Source organism: Terrapene carolina, unplaced genomic scaffold (assembly GCF_002925995.2).
Source record: "Terrapene carolina triunguis isolate 2854851 unplaced genomic scaffold, T_m_triunguis-2.0 Scaffold232, whole genome shotgun sequence".
NCBI classification, from domain to species: Eukaryota; Metazoa; Chordata; order Testudines; family Emydidae; genus Terrapene; species Terrapene triunguis.
The window spans coordinates 1,675,585-1,695,212 of NW_020664583.1; the positions used below are offsets into that span (position 1 = coordinate 1,675,585).

The 19,628-nt window shown below is 43.0% G+C and overlaps 1 protein-coding gene across 1 annotated transcript in view; it reads right to left on the reverse strand.

Annotated features, from left to right (window-relative positions):
* SYN2 (synapsin II) overlaps positions 1–19,628 on the reverse strand; it is a 204,316-nt gene that overhangs the window by 13,442 nt on the left and 171,246 nt on the right. The window contains 1 exon segment of the mRNA XM_026656697.1: positions 17,819–17,968. Coding sequence (XP_026512482.1) covers positions 17,819–17,968 — 150 coding nt within the window.

A 19,628-nucleotide genomic window follows, 5' to 3' on the forward strand; every position in this document is an offset into this window, starting at 1 on the left:
TTTAGCTAGGAGTCCTGAAGGAAAGTAATGCTATTTTATAGTTTATTCTGACTCTTGCTTCAGATGGACATATTCGTAGTACAATTTATGAAAAGGCATTAAAAGTATAGTTGCACAGTAGGCCTGTAAGCAAGTCTCTCCAAGTCAAAGAATTATTCCCCATAAATAGTGAAGGAATGCAGGCTATGTAATGGGAAAGAGCTCCCCCTTGTGTGTTAAGGTAATACAGAAACTGAGAATACACAGAGCTGAAGAAGAGCTCTGTGTAAGCTCGAAATCTTGTTTCTTTTACCAACAGAAGTTGGTCCAATAAAATATATTACCTCACCCACCCTTCCTCTCTAATAATACACAGACACACATAACCAAACCTGAGTTTAATTACATATATATGTGTGGGGATGTGTGTGAGAGAAAGAGACAAGTGACAGAAGTACAAGGCATCTGAATATGAGACTGTACTAAAGAATGGATAGCCCAAAGACTATTGAGTACAAACATCTATTTTAGGTTCATTGTCCTTTAATGAACAAACCCATTTGCTGTGTTCATGAGAGCAACAGTTTAAATAGTTTCAGGACTTTTAAAAGGCAGTGTCTGCTTGAACAGACAGAGCTAAAAGGACAGAGAAGGCCATCCTGCAAAACTGAACTCAAAGGGATAATCCACCAATTTATGCTGAGTGAGTGAGAACAGAAAGTGAAAATTATTCTTATTACACTTAAAGGAATCTGGGGAAAGCATCTATTGTTAATTATAACATTTTATATTTGCCCATCAATTTCATTGAACATTTTGTTTCTGCTTAGTTACTGAAATAATACTAAGCTGCAGGTTTATCGCTTTATGTCATGCCAAAGCAATTGAAATTATTCTAGTTTCGCTACTTCTGTACTGAGGCTTGTCTGCCAGATTGAGGGCAGAGCCTTCTCAGGAGTATGACCTTGCCTGTGGGACTGTCTTTGAGGATGTCCTGCAAGGAATGTTTTGAGAACGAGTCTTTTCCCCACTAACCATTTAGCTTTGAGCTCCCTGTTTGCAGGGACCACTGGTCCTTGTTTATGATTATGAAATTTACTAATTATTTTATTTATAGTTCCAAGAACCATTGTGGTGATTAACCTACAATAAATTATCCAATAATAAATCATATCAGGCCATGTACCTAGGTCCTTGCTCAGATTCTACTCCTGTGTTTATTTGGACAAACTTTCATTGATGTCAATGGAAGTTTGCCTGAATAAAATCCTTTGCCCAATGCAGCCCATAGACCTAAGTATCACCATATTTTTTAAAAAAAGGCATTTAAAATCTTTTAGTACAAGGCAGTTTTTATGCAACACTGATAGGTTGTTATACACTATGTCTTAGCGAGCTGTGGAAATGAAGCATTTGTCAGCGCTTAGTTGCTTACCCTAAAGTAACTGACACACACTCAGCTAGCCACAAGAAGTGTTTATGTAGATATCATTGTTAATAAATATTCAGCAAGCTGCATCTTCATTCGGTCCTGTTTATCAGTGACCATAAATAAATAAGCAGAAGAGTTGGGCAATACTTTCCACTGTGTCCCTTAACAATTACTCTGTCTGCTGGTGTAGCATCCCAATGGACATTTCAAAACAGATAATGATATAATTCTGTCATGGTGGTCACAGCTGTCACGGAATCTGTTTATTTAAATTAGATAGTGAAAGATCACCCCTGTCTCAGAACAGTGGAGTTTGCCATATGGAGTCTGTGGCCGTGCATTACCAGTTCATTAGTTTGTTTTGATTTGCTGCTGCGGATTAGCGGTTTGTTAGTTCACTTCTGTCTAGTTCAAAGTGAGCTAACAAACTGTTAATGCACAGCAGCAGGGTCCATGTAGTTGCTGTAACTGTAGCATGAAATTGTCTGTTTTTTACCATGACTGTGCTATAAATTATGCATAATTTTACCATGACAAAATTGTATCCATAAAAATAGAGTAATATTTGAACTACAATCAATACGCCTGTATGCTAACTCACTTCTATATGACCATATCCACTGTTTTTAAATGGTTCCAAAGCCCAAGATATTGAATTTTTATTTTTGCATATAAACTTATTATTTTCAATATTTTAAATAGAGTAGCTAAATGTCAAGCCAAGTTAAAATGCTTGGGATAAATCATACACTGCATTTTATCAATGGACTAGTTTTTAACATTTGGACTGAGCCACATCAAGTACCTTTTTTTCTCTTTTTTTTAAATAAGCTCCACTGGGATATTTGTAAAAAGAACGAGGAGTACTTATGGCACCTTAGAGACTAACACATTTATTTGGGCATAAGCTTTCGTGGTCTAAAACCCACTTCATTGGATACATGCAGTGGAAAATACAGTAGGAAGATATATATATACACACAGAGAACATGAAAAAATGGGTGTTGCCATACCAACTCTAACAAGACTAATCAATTAAGGTGGGCTATTATCAGCAGGAGAAAAAAAAACTTTTGTAGTGATAATCAAGATGGCCCATTTCAAACAGTTGACAAGAAGGTGCGAGTAAAAGTAGGGGAAAAATTAGCATTGGGAAATAGTGTGTCATTCTGTAGCCATCCTTGGTGATCTAAGTGAGAGTTCAGGTGGCAAGGTTGCCTCACAGACAGCAATGATGAAGGAAACAGATTGAATGTTCTGGAAAACTTAGTTTTAATTTGCAATATTAGCGCCTCAAGTGTTTCTGAGGATACAGAAGACTGATTTCATAGACCTGACTGAGAATCATATTCCTACACAGGAAGGGTTAGACAAACACAGACCCTCTGCTATCAGAAAATGAAGCCATTCTGCTGGTGATTCCACTGTTGTTTCTTACAGCAGTGCCCAAGGAAAGATTTAAGTAGTGAATGGAAGTAGACTGCTCCTACTCCCCCAATTTGAGTCTAGCTGCCTTGCCAGAGGAAGAAATAGCTAGCTAAAATAAGCAATCTTTCATAGTTGAAAATATACCCACAGTAGCTTTGTGTCCAGAAATGTTCAGACTTATCTAGGATGTGACTTCAACATATTTTCTGTTAGAAAAGATTATGAATTATTTTACTGTTTAGAGGTCTAAACACCTCTTAATCCCCCCCCAAAAAAAACAAACAAAAAAGATGAAGAATGGCTGATTATCAAGTGGGACTGATTGGCTTTTTGTCATAAATGCCTTGCCAGAGGTAGAGCATCTGTCGGACTTCTATGTTTAATGTCCAACAGCCTCAATGTCTCAGATATGCAGCTACAAAATCAGTACTGTTTCTTAGCCTATAGTTCAGAACAGAGGGATGTGAAATATTTGCAATGAAGTGCAAAACTACTCTTATCTGAATGGTTATCACATTTTTCTCTGAACTTGAAATGGGACAATTTCTTTGACCCTTTTTCCCGAAGGTAGGCAATTTTTTTAAATTAGCAAAAACGGCCATTTCCTAGTGAAGAAGGTGGCCCTCACAGCAAAAACATGTGGAAACTTTTTTTCATAAGGTCTTGATCCAGTAAAGAACTTAAGAATGCTATTAAGCTTTATTACCCTCCTCTTGTAGAAGTGGACGGATCTCTGCAATCACAGCCAAATAGGTATTCTGAAGTGTAAAACTGAAAATAACAGGCTGCCACTAGCTAAATATATTTTATATTAATGTGTAGTTCTACTGACCAATGACAGTAAAAAAGTACAGTCTGGGGTTTCGCATTTAGGCCCTGATCCAGCACTGAGCTTCATGTAGAGAGAGACTTGACTTCACTGCAGCTCTGTGCAGGTGTAGTGAGTCCACCCATGCAGAGCAAAATGTGTTTTTTTTCCATATCAAGTTTGCTTAGTTGGCAAGCACAAAGATGTTGCCATCCTTAATAGTGCAGACTTGGCCTGGGATCTGAAAAGGAGGCTTCTTTTTTTCATGTAGTCCCACAAAGTGAACACAGTTAAAATAGTGTTACTGAAAGGCTGATTTAAATAAAGTTTTCTCCGTTCATATGAGTGCATGTAGAATAACTAGCCTATATTCAAATCAAAAGGAAATTAAAGACTTTGGAAAAGTGAGTATGTCTAGAAACCTTTGAATAAGTAGCATTTTAGTTATTTAGTAATAGAGTATATACATCAGACACTCAATTTCATGTTTACTGTAATATCACTTTTGTAATTTACCAATTTGTACCTGCACATTATCCTTTTTCATTAAATAGTAAATAACATCTGACCATCGTGAAAACGAAAAACTACCACAAGATGTCACTATAATTTAAATAACTAAAAGGTGCTGTAGTATAGCAGAGGGATGACTATTTCTCTGTAGCAGAGTTCTAGTCTTTAAAAATTAAAAGAAAGGCTTCCATTATTTATAAACGTTTTTTGGGGGCATAGCTTTAAATGATTGGTGCAACATCCATTCTCCCCCCCCCCCATGTTTCTTATTGAGCTTCTAGCAAAAAGTCTAGATTGTATGCTGACTTACAAACCTGGAAAGCATATGCCCCCTGCTTCTTACTAACTTGCTTTTCGGGCAGGAGTACGTCAAGCAAATTTTAATGGAAAGAGAACTTTACTCACTGTAGGCTACATCTTCAAAAGAACGCAGGCCCAGATACTAATTGTCCACCGACATGCACTTTGTGTAGGTATTTACTCCCACTTGTATATACTGAATGATAGCTCACAAAGTGCACGCAAACTTTCATGTTTAAAGAATTCAACAGAAAAGAGACCTATGATGTTTACTGATGTAGCCCACAGAAAATATATTAAGCATATCAAAACTACAACCTAAGGTTTTTTGATAAGTTCCATTGAGTCATATTATGATGTAACCTGATGAAAGACTTCAAAAATGTAAATACTCAGTTAAAGAGGCAAACAGCAGAACCAAGAACCAGCAAATTCTTTCCAGTGAAGTACACTGCAACAGCATGGACCAAATCCTGAGCTATACCTGAGGAGCCCATAATGCAGCTAAGGTGGCCTTTGCTCCCTTGATCATGGGCGAACTATGCCAGGCTAGTACTCTGGCATAATTTAGAACAGGTGAAGGCTGAACTGAGTTGTGCTAGTGGCCAACAACCCATCAGCTAGGGATCAGAGGGATATTGAGAAGCCTTGTTGTGGTGGCTCTGTCTCACCAGAAGATGTACCTAAATCTGGAGTGATCTTCCCACTTCTGCTTGCACCAGCTTTAGGCTGCCGGCTGTTCAATGCAAAGCAGCTGCACTATACCCCAGAATTCTGCCCATAATTTTAAATGTTATATTGAGAGACAGAAATACAGCACAGGGTTTCTTTATAGATGGTACATAATTATTTTAGAGAAGTAAACAATGATTTTAATCAAACTTCTTAATGCTAGACTCCCCATCACAGTAGGTTGTTAAAAACAGGTTGGACAAACACCTGCCAGGGATGGTCTAGGTTTCCTTTGTCCTGCCTCAGCATAGGGGGCTGGACTTGATGACCTCTTGAGGTTTCTTCCTGCTCTACATTTCTATGATTATTGTTATTGCTGTTTACTACTATGGATATAATTACCCTAGACAGTTTTGCTCCAGTTTAGGAAGACTTCTACAGTTTGAGTACCAGTATCAGTATCATCTGTTACTCCTGTAGAACAATTTAACCTAGTCTTTAGTTTGTACACTTATTTGATGGGCTTTCCTTCCCAGAGGCAGAAGAGGCAGAAATATAAGTTCTTAATGCCTAAAGGCTAAACTCAGGTACCAGAGGGTGGAGAAAAACGGAATGGTCTCCCTTGGCTGTGGAGATACTCAGTAGTTGTGACTACAGTCTGGATGCTGCAGTAGGTCTAAGGGTTGAAGGTTTTGTGTAGAAGATGATCTGCCAACATTGGCCTTGTTCCTCCCCCAGGCAGCCATTGCCATTACTCAAACTGTGTGTGGAGATGGACTAAGCGGAAAATGGTGTGGAGGTGGGGTCCATCTGGCACGGACCTTTGTGTGGGCTCCCCATATCTTGTCTCCCCTGTTCAGCACAATTGTATTTAATTCTAAGGCCTGGTCTACACTAACACCCCAATTCGATCTAAGGTACGCAACTTCAGCTACGTGAATAACGTAGCTGAAGTCGACATACCTTAGTTCGAATTTACCGCGGTTCAGACGCGGTCCACACGCGGCAGGCAGGCTCCCCCGTCGACTCCGCGGTACTCCTCTCGCTGAGGTGGAGTACCGCAGTCGACGGCGAGCACTTCCTGGTTCGAATTATCGCGTCCAGACCAGACGCGATAAATCGAACCCGGAAGTTCGATTGCCAGCCGTCGAACTACCGCGGTAGTGTAGACATACCCTAAGTTTCCTTGTGCCTCCACAGATGGGTGCAGGATTTCCCCCCTATAAAATGAGATATTCTTTATATAGCCAAATCAAACTCTGTAGTGTCAGGCTGACATTCACAGTCAAATAGATTAAAGCAAATTACCACCAACCTACTAAACATAAGCGAATTACAATTTAAAAAAAAATCATGACTGATAGAGGAAATCATGGTTCTGTGTTTCTACTGGAAACAGAACAGTAGAGGAGTTAATTGTGTGGACTTGACTAATGTACTTTTGCCATTTCTTCATAGAGCCAATGCTAACTGCTTTGAGCATTGCCTTTTCCCAAACTTGTCCCACTAGGTGTGGTCAAGTTCAGTTCAGTTATCTCTCTCTCTAATAGTTATTGGAATGAAGAAGCTAGAGGAAATACAGAGCCCAGCTCCCTGGCACTCTTGAGCCAGTCGTATGTCATGTGAAGAATGAGGGATGGATAGTGAGGAGGTCATGAGAGTGATAGTGAAAATGAAAAGAAATTAAAACAGGCAGGAGTTCCGTAAATCTGAGGCGGAGGTCTTGATCCAATTTCTTGGTTTCAATACAGAAGGGCTTATTTTGGGGAAAACATTTTTAAAAGAAGTCTGAATGGTTTGTTAAAGATTAAAACTTTTCTGGGTCCTACTATCCCTATTTCAAAGCAGTTAGATAAATGGCTGTTTCATTAGTGGGCTGTTGATCATACACTTAGGCCTGGTCTACACTAGGCTTTTATGTCGAATTTAGCGCCGTTATGTCGAATTAACCCTGCACCCGTCCACACCAGGAAGCCATTTAGTTCGACATAGAGCTCTCTTTAAATCGATTTCTGTAATCCTCCCCAACGAGAGGAGTAGCGCTAAATTCGACATGGCCATGTCGAATTAGGCTAGGTGTGGATGGAAATCGACGCTAATAGCTCCGGGAGCTATCCCACAGTGCACCACTCTGTTGACGCTCTGGACAGCAGTCCGAGCTCGGATGCTCTGACCAGCCACTCCCCCGGGAAAATTTGAATTCCTTTTCCTGTCTGGGCAGTTTGAATCGCAGTTTCTGTTTGGACACCGTGGTGAGCTCAGCAGCAGTGGCAACGATGCAGAGCTCTCCAGCAGAGATGGCCGTGCAATCCAATAGAAAGAGGGCCCCAGCATGGACGGATCGGGAAGTCTTGGATCTCATCGCTGTGTGGGGCGATGAGTCCGTGCTTTCAGAGCTGCGCTCCAAAAGACGGAATGCAAAGATCTATGAGAAGATCTCTAAAGCCATGGCAGAGAGAGGCTACAGCCGGGATGCAACGCAGTGCCGCGTGAAAATCAAGGAGCTGAGACAAGGCTACCAGAAGACCAAAGAGGCAAACGGACGCTCTGGATCCCAGCCCCACACATCCCGTTTCTACGAGGCACTGCATTCCATCCTAGGTGCGGCCGCCACCACTACCCCACCAGTGACCGTGGACTCTGAGGATGGGATATTGTCCGCGGCCGGTTCCTCAGCGGACGGGGAAGAGGAGGAAGGAGATGAGGAGGACGAGGCAGTAGACAGCGCTTACAACGCTGATTTGCCCGACAGCCAGGAGCTCTTCATCACCCTGACAGAGATCCCCTACCAACCCTCCCCAGCCGTTACCCCAGACACAGATTCAGGGGAAGGATCAAGCAGTAAGTGTTTTAAATATCTAAACATTTATTTACAACATAACTGGCGTATTTAAAATATTAACAGTAGCTAAAGTGCTTTAAAACATGTAAACATTTATTTGCAACAAAACAGGAAGATTGAAAATATGAACAGTGGGTAAAGTGCTGCAAACCATGTAAACAGGAAAGTCAAACAAAAGGGGAATCATTGCAAAGTGTATCATGATTTGTCTTTTTTTGGGCGCCTCAATATATATAGTCCGAACCATTTTCAAAAAATTGCACAATGTCCGCTTCATGATTATAGTGCCCAAAACCCTGAAGTCATTTGTCCCTCCAAGGGCACCTAAGCCAGGAACTGGTCAATGTAACCGGGGATAGAGGCGAGATCCTCCGGGGAGAACTCCTCATACACCTCCTGCAGGTGTTTTTCCAGTCTCATCAGCAGGTTCCTGGGCAGGGAGAGCTTGTTAGGCCCCCCGTGGTAGGACACGTTTCCCTGCCACAACGCCAGCAGGTACTCCGGGATCATGGCCTTGCACAGCAGTGCAGCAAATGGCCCCGGTTTCTGCAGGCTGTCCCGGAGCATCTTCTCCTTCTGGCTCTCGGAGACCTTCAGGAGGGTGATGTCAGGCATGACTCCCTGCTGTGAATTAGGTAGGGGAAAGTTAGTATTGGGACTGCTTGCCCGTCCCTTTACAGAACTGCAACCGCCGGTTTACAGCCACGCGGTTTACAGCCGCGAGGGGGTGGGACAGGGGCAGAGTTCATGCTTGCAGGATTGCTGCCAGCAGAGACTCGCATTGCTTTCTATGTGACAGGAGGCCAGTGCCACTCTTAAAGTTTTAAGCAGCCACAAGTCTACGGCTTACCATGTTTGCCATCTAGACAAAGTCCGGTGTCCTGCCCTGCTCCTCAGCTCGCCACAGCAAGACCGCAGGCACTGTAGGCGAGGGCCGAAAATTCGACATTGTCCTCAGTGCGCGTGTGATAGGTGCTCTGCATGGTCTTGTTCACAGAGAAAGACTATGTTCTCTGTTCACAGATACATTGATCTGTCTCAGGAATTCACTCCCTTTTTCCAATTCCCACAGCCACATCTGCCCAGAGGCTAGCGCACATTAGGAGGAGGAAGAAGAGGACACGGGAAGACATGTTTGCTGAACTAATGGGCTGCTCCCGAGCACAGGCAGCCCAGCAGACACAGTGGAGGGAGAACTTGTCCCAAATGCACCGGGCAAACATTGAACGGGAGGAGAGGTGGCGACAGGAGGACAGGCAGGCTACTCAAACGCTGCTTGGACTAATGAGGGAGCAAACGGACACGCTCCGCCGCCTTGTGGATGTTCTGCAGGACCGGAGGCAGGAGGAGAGAGCCCCGCTGCAGTCTCTCTGTAACTGCCCTGCCCCGCCACCAAGTCCCATACCCCCCTCACCCAAAGTCCAAACACGGAGGGGTGGAAGGGGCCGTGAAAAATTTCACTCCACCCCTGCGGACTGCTCTACCACTAGAAGGCTCTCATTCCCCAAAATTTGAAAAGTCCTTTCCTACCCGCCTCACACAAGACCCCGTCCAAGTTTCACCCCCCCGTTCCATGTGCGGTTGTTAATAAAGAATACGTTTCTGTTCATTTCTGTTTCCATCCTCTTCTTTTGGAGGGGAGTCTGTCTGAAGGGGGGGGAAGGGGCTTGGTCATTGGACAGGACAGTCACCTTTAGCGGGGGGCAGGTGCAGCAGCAGGGCACATATACAGTGCAGTGACTAGTTATCCTGGTCAGTCTGGGAGGTGGTTTTCATGTTTTGTGTGGTGGGGGCGGTGGTGTTGCTCTGTGACTTGGTGGCGGGGGAGGGCAGTTACAGATCTTATGCAGCGGTCCTTACCCTGCATCACAGAGCCGCGCAGCAGGGGATCTGTAACCCTCCTCCCCCTGCAAGACAGTCACATAGCCGACACATACACGCAGTCCCGGCCAGGAGGGCTGGCAGGCTCCGTTGAAACAACCAGTCCACCACCGCGGAGCCTGTCATTCCTGGAGTTTAGAGGCATCATTTGCATCACAACCCTAAACCCGCCCCCCGCCACAGTCTGCGTCCCAGGTTTAAAACATTCCCGCGAAAACAGTAATAAAGACAACGGTGTCCATTAACAAAAGAGAACAGACTTTATTTTTTGGGAAGGGGGTGAAGGGGGTATGTAGGTGGAGAGGATAGTCGACGGCAAATGGGTAAAGAAAGGGGGGCAAGTTCTGCCTCTGTGTCCACAAACTTAAAAGTCACTGGGTACCCTGCTCAGCCTTGAAACTGGCTTTCAAAGCCTCCCGGATGCACAGCGCGTCCCGCTGGGCTCTTCTAATCGCCCGGCTGTCTGGCTGGGCGTAATCAGCAGCCAGGCTATTTGCCTCAACCTCCCACCCCGCCATAAAGGTCTCCCCCTTGCTCTCACAGAGATTGTGGAGCACACAGCAAGCTGCAATAACGATGGGGATATTGGTTTCGCTGAGATCACAGCGAGTGAGTAAGCTTCTCCATCTCCCCTTGAGACGGCCAAAAGCACACTCCACCACCATTCTGCACTTGCTCAGCCGGTAGTTGAACAGTTCTTTTTCTGTGTCCAGGGCGCCAGTATAGGGCTTCATGAGCCAGGGCATTAGCGGGTAGGCTGGGTCCCCGAGGATCACTGTAGGCATCTCCACATCCCCCACAGTTATCTTGTGGTCCGGGAAGTAAATACCTTCCTGCAGCCGTCTAAACAGACCAGAGTTCCTGAACACGCGAGCGTCATGAACCTTGCCCGGCCATCCGACGTTGATGTTTGTAAACCGTCCCCGATGGTCCACCAGTGCTTGCAGCACCATTGAAAAGTAGCCCTTTCTATTGATGTACTGGCTGGCCTGGTGGCCCGGTCCCAGGATAGGGATGTGAGTCCCATCTATAGCCCCACCGCAGTTTGGGAATCCCATCGCAGCGAAGCCATCTATGATGGCCTGCGCGTTTCCCAGGGTCACTACCTTTGACAGCAGTACCTTGACGATTGCCTTGGCTACTTGCATGACAACAACCCCCACGGTAGATTTGCCCACGCCAAAGTGGTTCGCGACTGACCGGTAGCTGTCCGGCGTTGCAAGCTTCCAGAGGGCTATGGCCACTCGCTTCTGGACAGTCAGGGCTGCTCGCATGCGGGTGTCCTTGCGCTTCAGGGCAGGGGACAGCAAGTCACAAAGTTCCAGGAAAGTCCCCTTCCGCATGCGAAAGTTTCGCAGCCACTGGGATTCATCCCAGACCTGAAGCACTATGCGGTCCCACCAGTCCGTGCTTGTTTCCCGGGCCCAGAATCGCCGTTCAACAAAATCCACATGCCCCATTGCCACCGTGATGTCCTGGGCGCTGGGGCTCGTGGTTTCTGACAGCTCTGTGCTACTCTCCGACTTCAGGCCCTCACGGCGGTGCCGTAGCCTCCTCGCCTGATTTCTCTGCATCTGCCTCTGGGAAAGGTGTATGATAAGGTGCGAGGTGTTGAGAACGGCCACAACTGCAGCGATGGTCGCAGCGGGATCCATGATCGCAGTGCTGTGGCGTCCGCGCTGTCACTGATCAAAAAGTGCGCGAACTGATTTCCCGCCGGCGCTTTCAGGGAGGGAGGCAGGGCGGTAGTGACTGACGGATGACGACAGTTACCCAAAAGCACCCTCGCCACATTTTTTTCCCCAGAAGGCATTGGGGGCTCGACCCAGAATTCCAATGGGCAGCGGGGACTGCGGGAACTGTGGGATAGCTGCCCACAGTGCACTGCTTCCAATGTCGACGCTTTCCCTGGTAGTGTGGACTGACAAAGTCGAATTACTGTCCTTAGTGTAGACACACACGTTCGACTTTCTAATATCGATTGCACATATTCGATTTAACTTAAATCGAACTACTCTCGTAGTGTAGACATACCCTTAATTACTGTTGTTTCATGACCCTTACTTTTAAAGAAGGCCCAGTCAGGTCAGTATTAAAGATGCTGTGGCCAGCTTCACTTATAGTGTGTTGGACTTTGTCAGCTTGTCTAAAATATTATGTTCTGAACCAGTTTAACATAGTGTGTATGCTTTTTTCCCATTTCTTTAATGGCTGCGTATCCTACAGCAACAGTTTTGCCCTTTTGTTGATATTGCAACATGGCCTCAATAGAGTTGTATTGAGATTGTCTTGACTTTTTCCTAATAGAATCTTCATAGACTTGACCTCCCAGAAATGTACTCTCAGAATTTGCCATTGTAATGTGGCACTTGTGCATCTGCACTGAAATAATTTTATCATAACTCATTATCATACAATAGTTAGAGGGTTAGCATTAACACTACTTTTTGTACCATTTATCTTGGATTCAGAACCTGATCTACACAGATTTAAACTGATAAATTGTCATAAAAAAGGAATCCTAAAAAAGTGGAAACATGGGCAAATTGCTAAGGATGAATACAAAAGAATATCACAAGCATGTAGGAACAAAATCAGAAAGGCTAAGGCACAGAATGAGTTACACCTAGCAAGGGACATAAAAGGCAATAAGAAGAGGTTCACATTAGGAGTAAGAGAAAGAGGAAAGAAAGTGTAGGCCCTCTATTTAGCGGGGAAGAAGAGTTAGTAACTGGTGACATCAAGAAAACTGAGGTGATTTAATGCTTTTATTAACGTTTTGCTTCAGTCTTCACTAAAAAGGTAAATTGTGACCACATATGCAACACAATTAATATTAACAAGAGGGAACAAATGTAAACCAAAATAGGGTAAGAACAGGTTAAAGAATATTTAGATAACTCAGATATAGTCAATTTGTCAGAGCCTGATGAAATTCATCCTCGGGTACTTAAGGAACTAGCTGAAGCAATCTCAGAACCATTAGCAGTTATCTTGGAGAACTGTTCAAATAATCATGTGCAAAACCTAGTTCTGCCAGTCCAGGTGTTTGAGTACAGATCCTTTCTGCCAGCAGATGGGGACAGACAAGAATGAACTTTTCAATCATGACATCCCTATTCATCTGCTGACACAAAATTCTTAGCTGCTGTTGTCTCCAGCAGATGGAACAATTTCCTGGCTGGCTAGCTCATACAATTCTAGAAAACCCCTGAGATTTCTCAAGTGTTCAGCTGAGACTATTCAAAGAGCAGGAGGAAATTAGAAGACCGCTATTATCAGTAGAGTGGGTCAGAATTTTTTTTCTTCCAGAAACTTTAAGTGAAAATGAAATTTTTCTTTGTCTTCATTGAAGTTTGCAGTGGAAAATTTGATTTTGCATTAAAAAACCATAAACAGAATTTTTAAAAAAAGTGTTTGGGCCTCCTCCCCCAATTTATTTTTTTGAAAATTTCAAGGAAAACAGACCCTTTCAAAATAAATAAATAAATAAAATAAAAAATCGTTAGTTGACAACAACGTTCTGTTGGAAGAAAGTCTGGATAGAAACTTTTCCACCAGCCATAGGTTTCAGGATAATTCTGAGCACAAACTATTATAGTGAGGCCTTTTATAAGTCTTAGGGTTCTCACTTTCCTGCAGGGAGAGGGGTTGTTACCAACATAGCTGACAGATGGCAAATTCTACATCCTGCAACAAAGATCCTAGTGTATGCATCTAATTAATTACATTAATTATTGTAGCAAGAGCTTTAAGAAGTGGATTTCTATAAAAGGAGGCCTGTGGGGTATGCTCATTTTGGACCTACTTTTGAGTGTGAAATTGTGTGTACATACAGGAACAGACCCAATTTGAGTACAAAAGCAGCCAATTTGCTTACATGGCAGTAGTAATCACTTACACGAATGTTCCCACACCTTGTGCTTCTCTGAAATCTAGGCACAAGTGCCTAACTGGTATACAGGTCTGTCGCATCTTACGCTGGGGTTATGTTCCGCAGCCAGAGCATAAAGCGAAAATCGCATATAGTCAAAATTACATTGAGTGTAATGGCGGGCGGAATCGCCCGCACTACAGCTACAGTATTAAAATTGTTATTTTTCTCTTTTTTGTTTTTGTTTTTGTCGACCGTGTAAAGCTGAAATCGCGCATGTTAAATGCGCGTAAGATGTGACAGACCTGTACCAGATTGTCAGTCAGTGAGAACATTTAATGCTCCATTTTCACGGGGGGGAGAGAGGGGAGGAAAGCTATCTGTTAATCTGACAACACTTTTTTTATTTATTCTGTCAATTTGACATCTCTCTTTGGTGCTTTCAGCAATGCTTCTCAATTAGCCTGTTGTGTTTTAATATATGGTTAGTTTGCTGGTCCTGAAAGAAAGCATGTTTGGTACTAAAGTGATTTTTTTCCCTCCGTGACTTTTTTTTTAGGTGCCCTTTACAACTGGGCTTGAGTCATGGTGGATGGAAATTCATTCATTGTATGTGGTTGAAACAATTTTGTGCTCAGTTTCTAGTGGCTAAATATAAATAGATGCTACACCACTTCTTTATGTGGGATGGTGGTGGGATGTTTTTTTTTTTTTTTTTTTAAACAAAATATGATGATATATTTGAAGAGCAAATTAGTCACTCTCCCTCAAGAATTGGTCTACTTGAGATGTACCACAAAGCTGTTTACCTGATGTGGGGCCTATTCAGAATTAAAAATAGACTTTTCAGTTAGGGTTGGTAACTCCCAACCTACAGTTTGGGTCCATTTTATTGCTTAATCACCATTGGTCCTATCAGTATAGTTAGACAATCTCGTTCTCAACTGTTCACTTAGGCCTGATAGTGAGAAGTGCTGAGTACCTAAACCACACAGAGACATCAACAGAATTTGCGGCTGCTTAACCCCTGCCAAGATCAATCCCATTGACTATCAGCTATGAGCTCATAAGGAATAATATTTGGCATTTACGTAGCATTTTGCATCTTCAAAGCATAGCACAAAAATGAATTAATCCTCGCCACACTTCCAAGAGTTAAGAAGTAACATCCTCCTTTTAATAGACAGTGACATGGGGATGCAGAGGACTAGATCAACAAAGGGATTTAGGTGCCTACCTGCCACTTCAGGTGCCTAAGTCCAAAATTTGGATTCTTAAATCCCCTGCTCAACTGCCACCTAATCCTGCAGGTGCCTAAATTTCTGTTTCTGGGCATGTGTACAGCTGCCTAAGTTCTGACACCTGAGCACCAAGCTCACACTAAACCCCCAGTCAAACTGAGAATTGTCCTGGCTGTCTTTCTTGCCTGCAGGGTCCAACCCAGTAGGCATGCTCGGTATACACCTGGCTTGGGCCTCACACAAAATGCTGGTTCCTCCTTAAAATCTTTAGCCCAGTGGTTAAAGCACTGACCCAGGATGTGGTAGAAGGAGGCACCTTCCGTGAGGTGCCTAATTTCTTCTGTGGGGTGGGTCTTAGGCTACACTCCTCTACTTGGTATTGGCTAGTTTACACAGCTCCCTGCTCAGTGTGCTGGCTTTTGTGAATCCTATTCTTAGGCACCTAACTCTCTCCATGCATTCATTGTATGGGGAACTTAGGCACCTGACTCAGGGCTGTGGATTCCATTAGGTGGCTGGGTGCCTAAAGTGAGGTGATGTGATGCTGAGTCTAAGTCCCTTTTGTGGATCTAGCCCACAGAAGATAGGAGACTTAACCAAGGTCACAAAACAGATCTGTAGCACAGCCAGTATCAGAACTCAGAAACTCCTGTCCTCAAAGCATTAGACAATGTATGACAAATTGAATGCATTTCCATCCTTCTTATAATACTGTAAATTAACAATTCAGTCCAGACAACTGCTCACTGAAACAGTAAATACACTTCACGTGCATTCCAGTTTTGAAATCACCGGTTATTCTCCTGGTTTGCATCATATTACATTGATCACATGATCATGTCATTTACTTTGCACACATTGTAGTCAATAGATCTCAATAAAATCTTCTGTAATAACACACGTTTTTATCAAGCACTCTTGCTTCCATCTTCAAATAAAGTCAAATGCTGTCTAAGGGCAGTGCCTCATAGGTTTATTATCTCCATTATACTTTTACATGAATATGACCTATAACCACAAAATAAGGATCCCATTTTCTCTAATGACAACTCAGCTGAATAATACCAAATCCAGAGCTATCAAGATACTTAAATAGCTACAACCCTGCACCCTGCACGTAGAACTACATCACAAGAATAACTTTTGATCCACATTGGTTAATTGTTGTTTCCAGAACACCTTCTAGAATTTCTTGCTGGATGCCTTCGATGAGACGTTTTTGAATCCTTGTGGCTGTATCTGTATGTAACTTCTCTAGCCAAATCCTTTACTGCAAGTGAAATCTTGACTTAAACTTACATATTAGGGCTGTTGATTAATCGCAGTTAACTCACACGATTAAAAAATTAATCACCATTAATCGCAGCTTTATTTGCACTGTTAATAATAGAATACCAATTTAAACGTATTAAATATTTTTGGATGTTTTTCTACATTTTCAAATATATTGATTTCAGTTACAACATAGAATACAAAGTGTACAGTGCTCACTTTATCTTATTATTTTTCATTACAAATGTTTTCACTGTAAAAATGATAAAAAATTTTTTTCAAAGTACTGTAGTGCATTCTTGTTATCGTGAAAGTGCAACTTACAAATGTAATTTTTTTTTACATAACTGCACTCAAAAACAAAACAATGTAAAACTTTAGAGCCTACAAGTCCACTCAGTCCTAGTTCTTGTTCAGCCAATCACTAGGACAAACAAGTTTGTTTACATTTATGGGAGATAATGCTGCTCGCTTCTTATTTACAATGTCACCTGAAAGTGAGAACAGGCGTTCGCATGGCACTTTTGTAGCTGGCATTGCAAGGTATTTACATGCCAGATATGCTAAACATTTGTATGCCCCTTCATGCTTCAGCCACCATTCCAGAGGACATGCTTCCATGCTGATGACACTTGTTAAAAAAAATAATGCATTAATTAAATTTGTGACTGAACTCCTTGGGGGAAAATTGTATGTCGCTTTCTTGGGTTTACCTGCATTCTGCCATATATTGCATGTTATAGCAGTCTCGGATGATGACCCAGAACACGTTGTTCGTTTTAAGAACACTTTCAATGCAGATTTGACAAAACGCAAAGAAGTTACCAATGTAAAATTTCTAAAGATAGAAACAGCACTCGACCCAAGGTTTAAGAATCTGAAGTGCCTTCCAAAATCTGAGAGGGATGAGGTGTCGAGCATGCTTTCAGAAGTCTTAAAAGAGCAACACTCTGATGCGGAAACTACAGAACTCGAATCACCAAAAAAGAAAATCAACTGTATGCTGGTGGCATCTGACTCAGATGATGAAAATGAACATGTATCAGTCTGTTCTGTCTTGGATCATTATCGAGCAGAACACATCATTAGCATGGACACGTCCTCTGGAATGGTGGTTGAAGCATGAAGGGACATACGAATCTTTAGCATATCTGGCAAGTAAATATCTTGTGATGCCGGCTACAACAGTGCCATGTGAATGCCTTTTCTGACTTTCAGGTGACATCGTAAACAAGAAGCAGGCAGCATTATCTCCCGTAAGTTCAACTTTCATGATAAAGAAATCGCACTACAATAGTTGTAATTGGGGAATTGAAAAATACTGTTTCTTTTGTTTTTTACAGCGCAAATATGTGTAATAAAAATAAATATAAAGTGAGCACTGTACACTTTGTATTCCGTGTTGTAATTGAAATCAATATATTTGAAAATGTAGAAAACATCCAAATAAATTTAAATAAATGGTATTCTATTATTGTTTAACAGCGCCATTAATCACAATTAATTTTTTTAATTGCTTGACAGCCCTATTATATATATTATCCTATTGTGTATTTAGAAAGTAGAAGTTTCTTACCTGAGGCTGTTGAGTGGCAGTTGGTCTCTGAGGAGATGGTATAGGTGTTTTGGACAACATTTGGTTCATTTTGCTTACAACAAGATCAGTTATAAATTGCCTGTCTTCAACCTGATGTTCACCAATCAAAGGCATTGCACAGTCCATAACCTATAATATACAACATCTGATTAGCTAGGGAATGTAGCATTGCAGCAAACCCACTCCATGTGTGTGTCTGTAAATGTCAGGTCATCCATCGAGTTTGTTCTGCAAAAAGGAGAAAAATGTGTAGAAATGGTCTAATTTTTGTGAGAGGAAAGGGAATTGAGCTTAAGTATCATCATCCCCTTCCTGGAGACTGGAAGCCACTCCATATGATCTCAGTTTGAGTTTCTGTGCTGTATGTGGGCTGTTTCTGAGCCCATTCATAGCTGGGAATGCCACTCTCCATGGCATCATCCCTTTCTAATCCCAAGACAATATACCCATGTGACTGCATGTTGACATTTCTTGGGGATGCCATGTGCGGGCACTCCATGGGAACATGGTTCCTGAGGGAACTATACCACTGCACCTACTAAGGATTATAAAGAGGCACGAGGCTTCCCTAAGGATGGCTTGAAATCTGAGATATTTCCCTGTGAATTCTGGGTTATTAAATGTTTTAAAGGGCTCTTTCCCCTGCATGGTTTGTGTGGCTCAAACCCTATCCCAGTAATGGAATATGTCTAGGGAGATGCTGAGTTAAAACTTGAATTTCCTGGCTTTTCTGTTAGACTTTGATCCCATAGTCCTTATTGGTTAATGTAAAATCTGAAACATGGCCATATGATGCCATTATTATTGATAGGATTGTTTCTGAAAAGTGCTGTGTATGTTGTAGGGGTTTGCAGACTAAAGTATTTCCACAAATGCACTTTTTATCCTATTTGTACCTGATGTGTTCTTCCTAAGGGGTGAATCCTGCCCCCCACTTTGCATGTCTGAAAGGCTTCCCCACTGCAGAATCAGTGCAATTCAATTGCACAAAGGAGGAGATAGAGATTATGAATCCTGTATGGTGTGGAGCCCAACTCCTGCGAGTACTCGCCATGTGGCAGCACACGAGGTGATTAAGGGTGGCACATGGACCAGATGGGAGAGGGGGAAAGCCAGAGGATCTACACTCTATGAGCTTCTGGTCCTTTGCCATTTTTGGAAGGAGTGGACTAGAGCATCTGCAGAGACACTGCCAAACCAGCAGCCAGTATTCGCATAAGGCCTGGTCTACACTACGAGTTTAGGTCGAGTTTAGCAGCGTTAAATCGAATTAAGCCTGGACACGTCCACATGACGAAGCCCTTTTTTTCGACTTAAAGGGCCCTTTAAACCGGTTTCTTTACTCCACCTCCGACGAGGGGATTAGCGCTGAAATCGGCCTTTGCGGGTTGGATTTGGGGTAGTGTGGACGGAATTCAACGTTATTGGCCTCCGGGAGCTATTCCACAGTGCTTCATTGTGTCCGCTCTAGACAGCACTCTCAACTCAGATGCACTGCCCAGGTAGACAGGAAAAGCCCCGCGAACTTTTGAATTTCATTTCCTGTTTGCCCAGCGTGGAGAGCACAGGTGACCACGCAGAGCTCATCAGCACAGGTAACCATGATGGAGTCCCAGGATCGCAAAAGAGCTCCAGCATGGACAGAACGGGAGGTACGGGATCTGCTCGCCATATGGGGAGACGAATCAGTGCTAGCTGAACTCCATAGCAGTAAACGAAATGGCAAAATATTAGAAAAAGTCTCAAAGGCCATGAAGGACAGAGGCCATAACAGGGACGCACAGCAGTG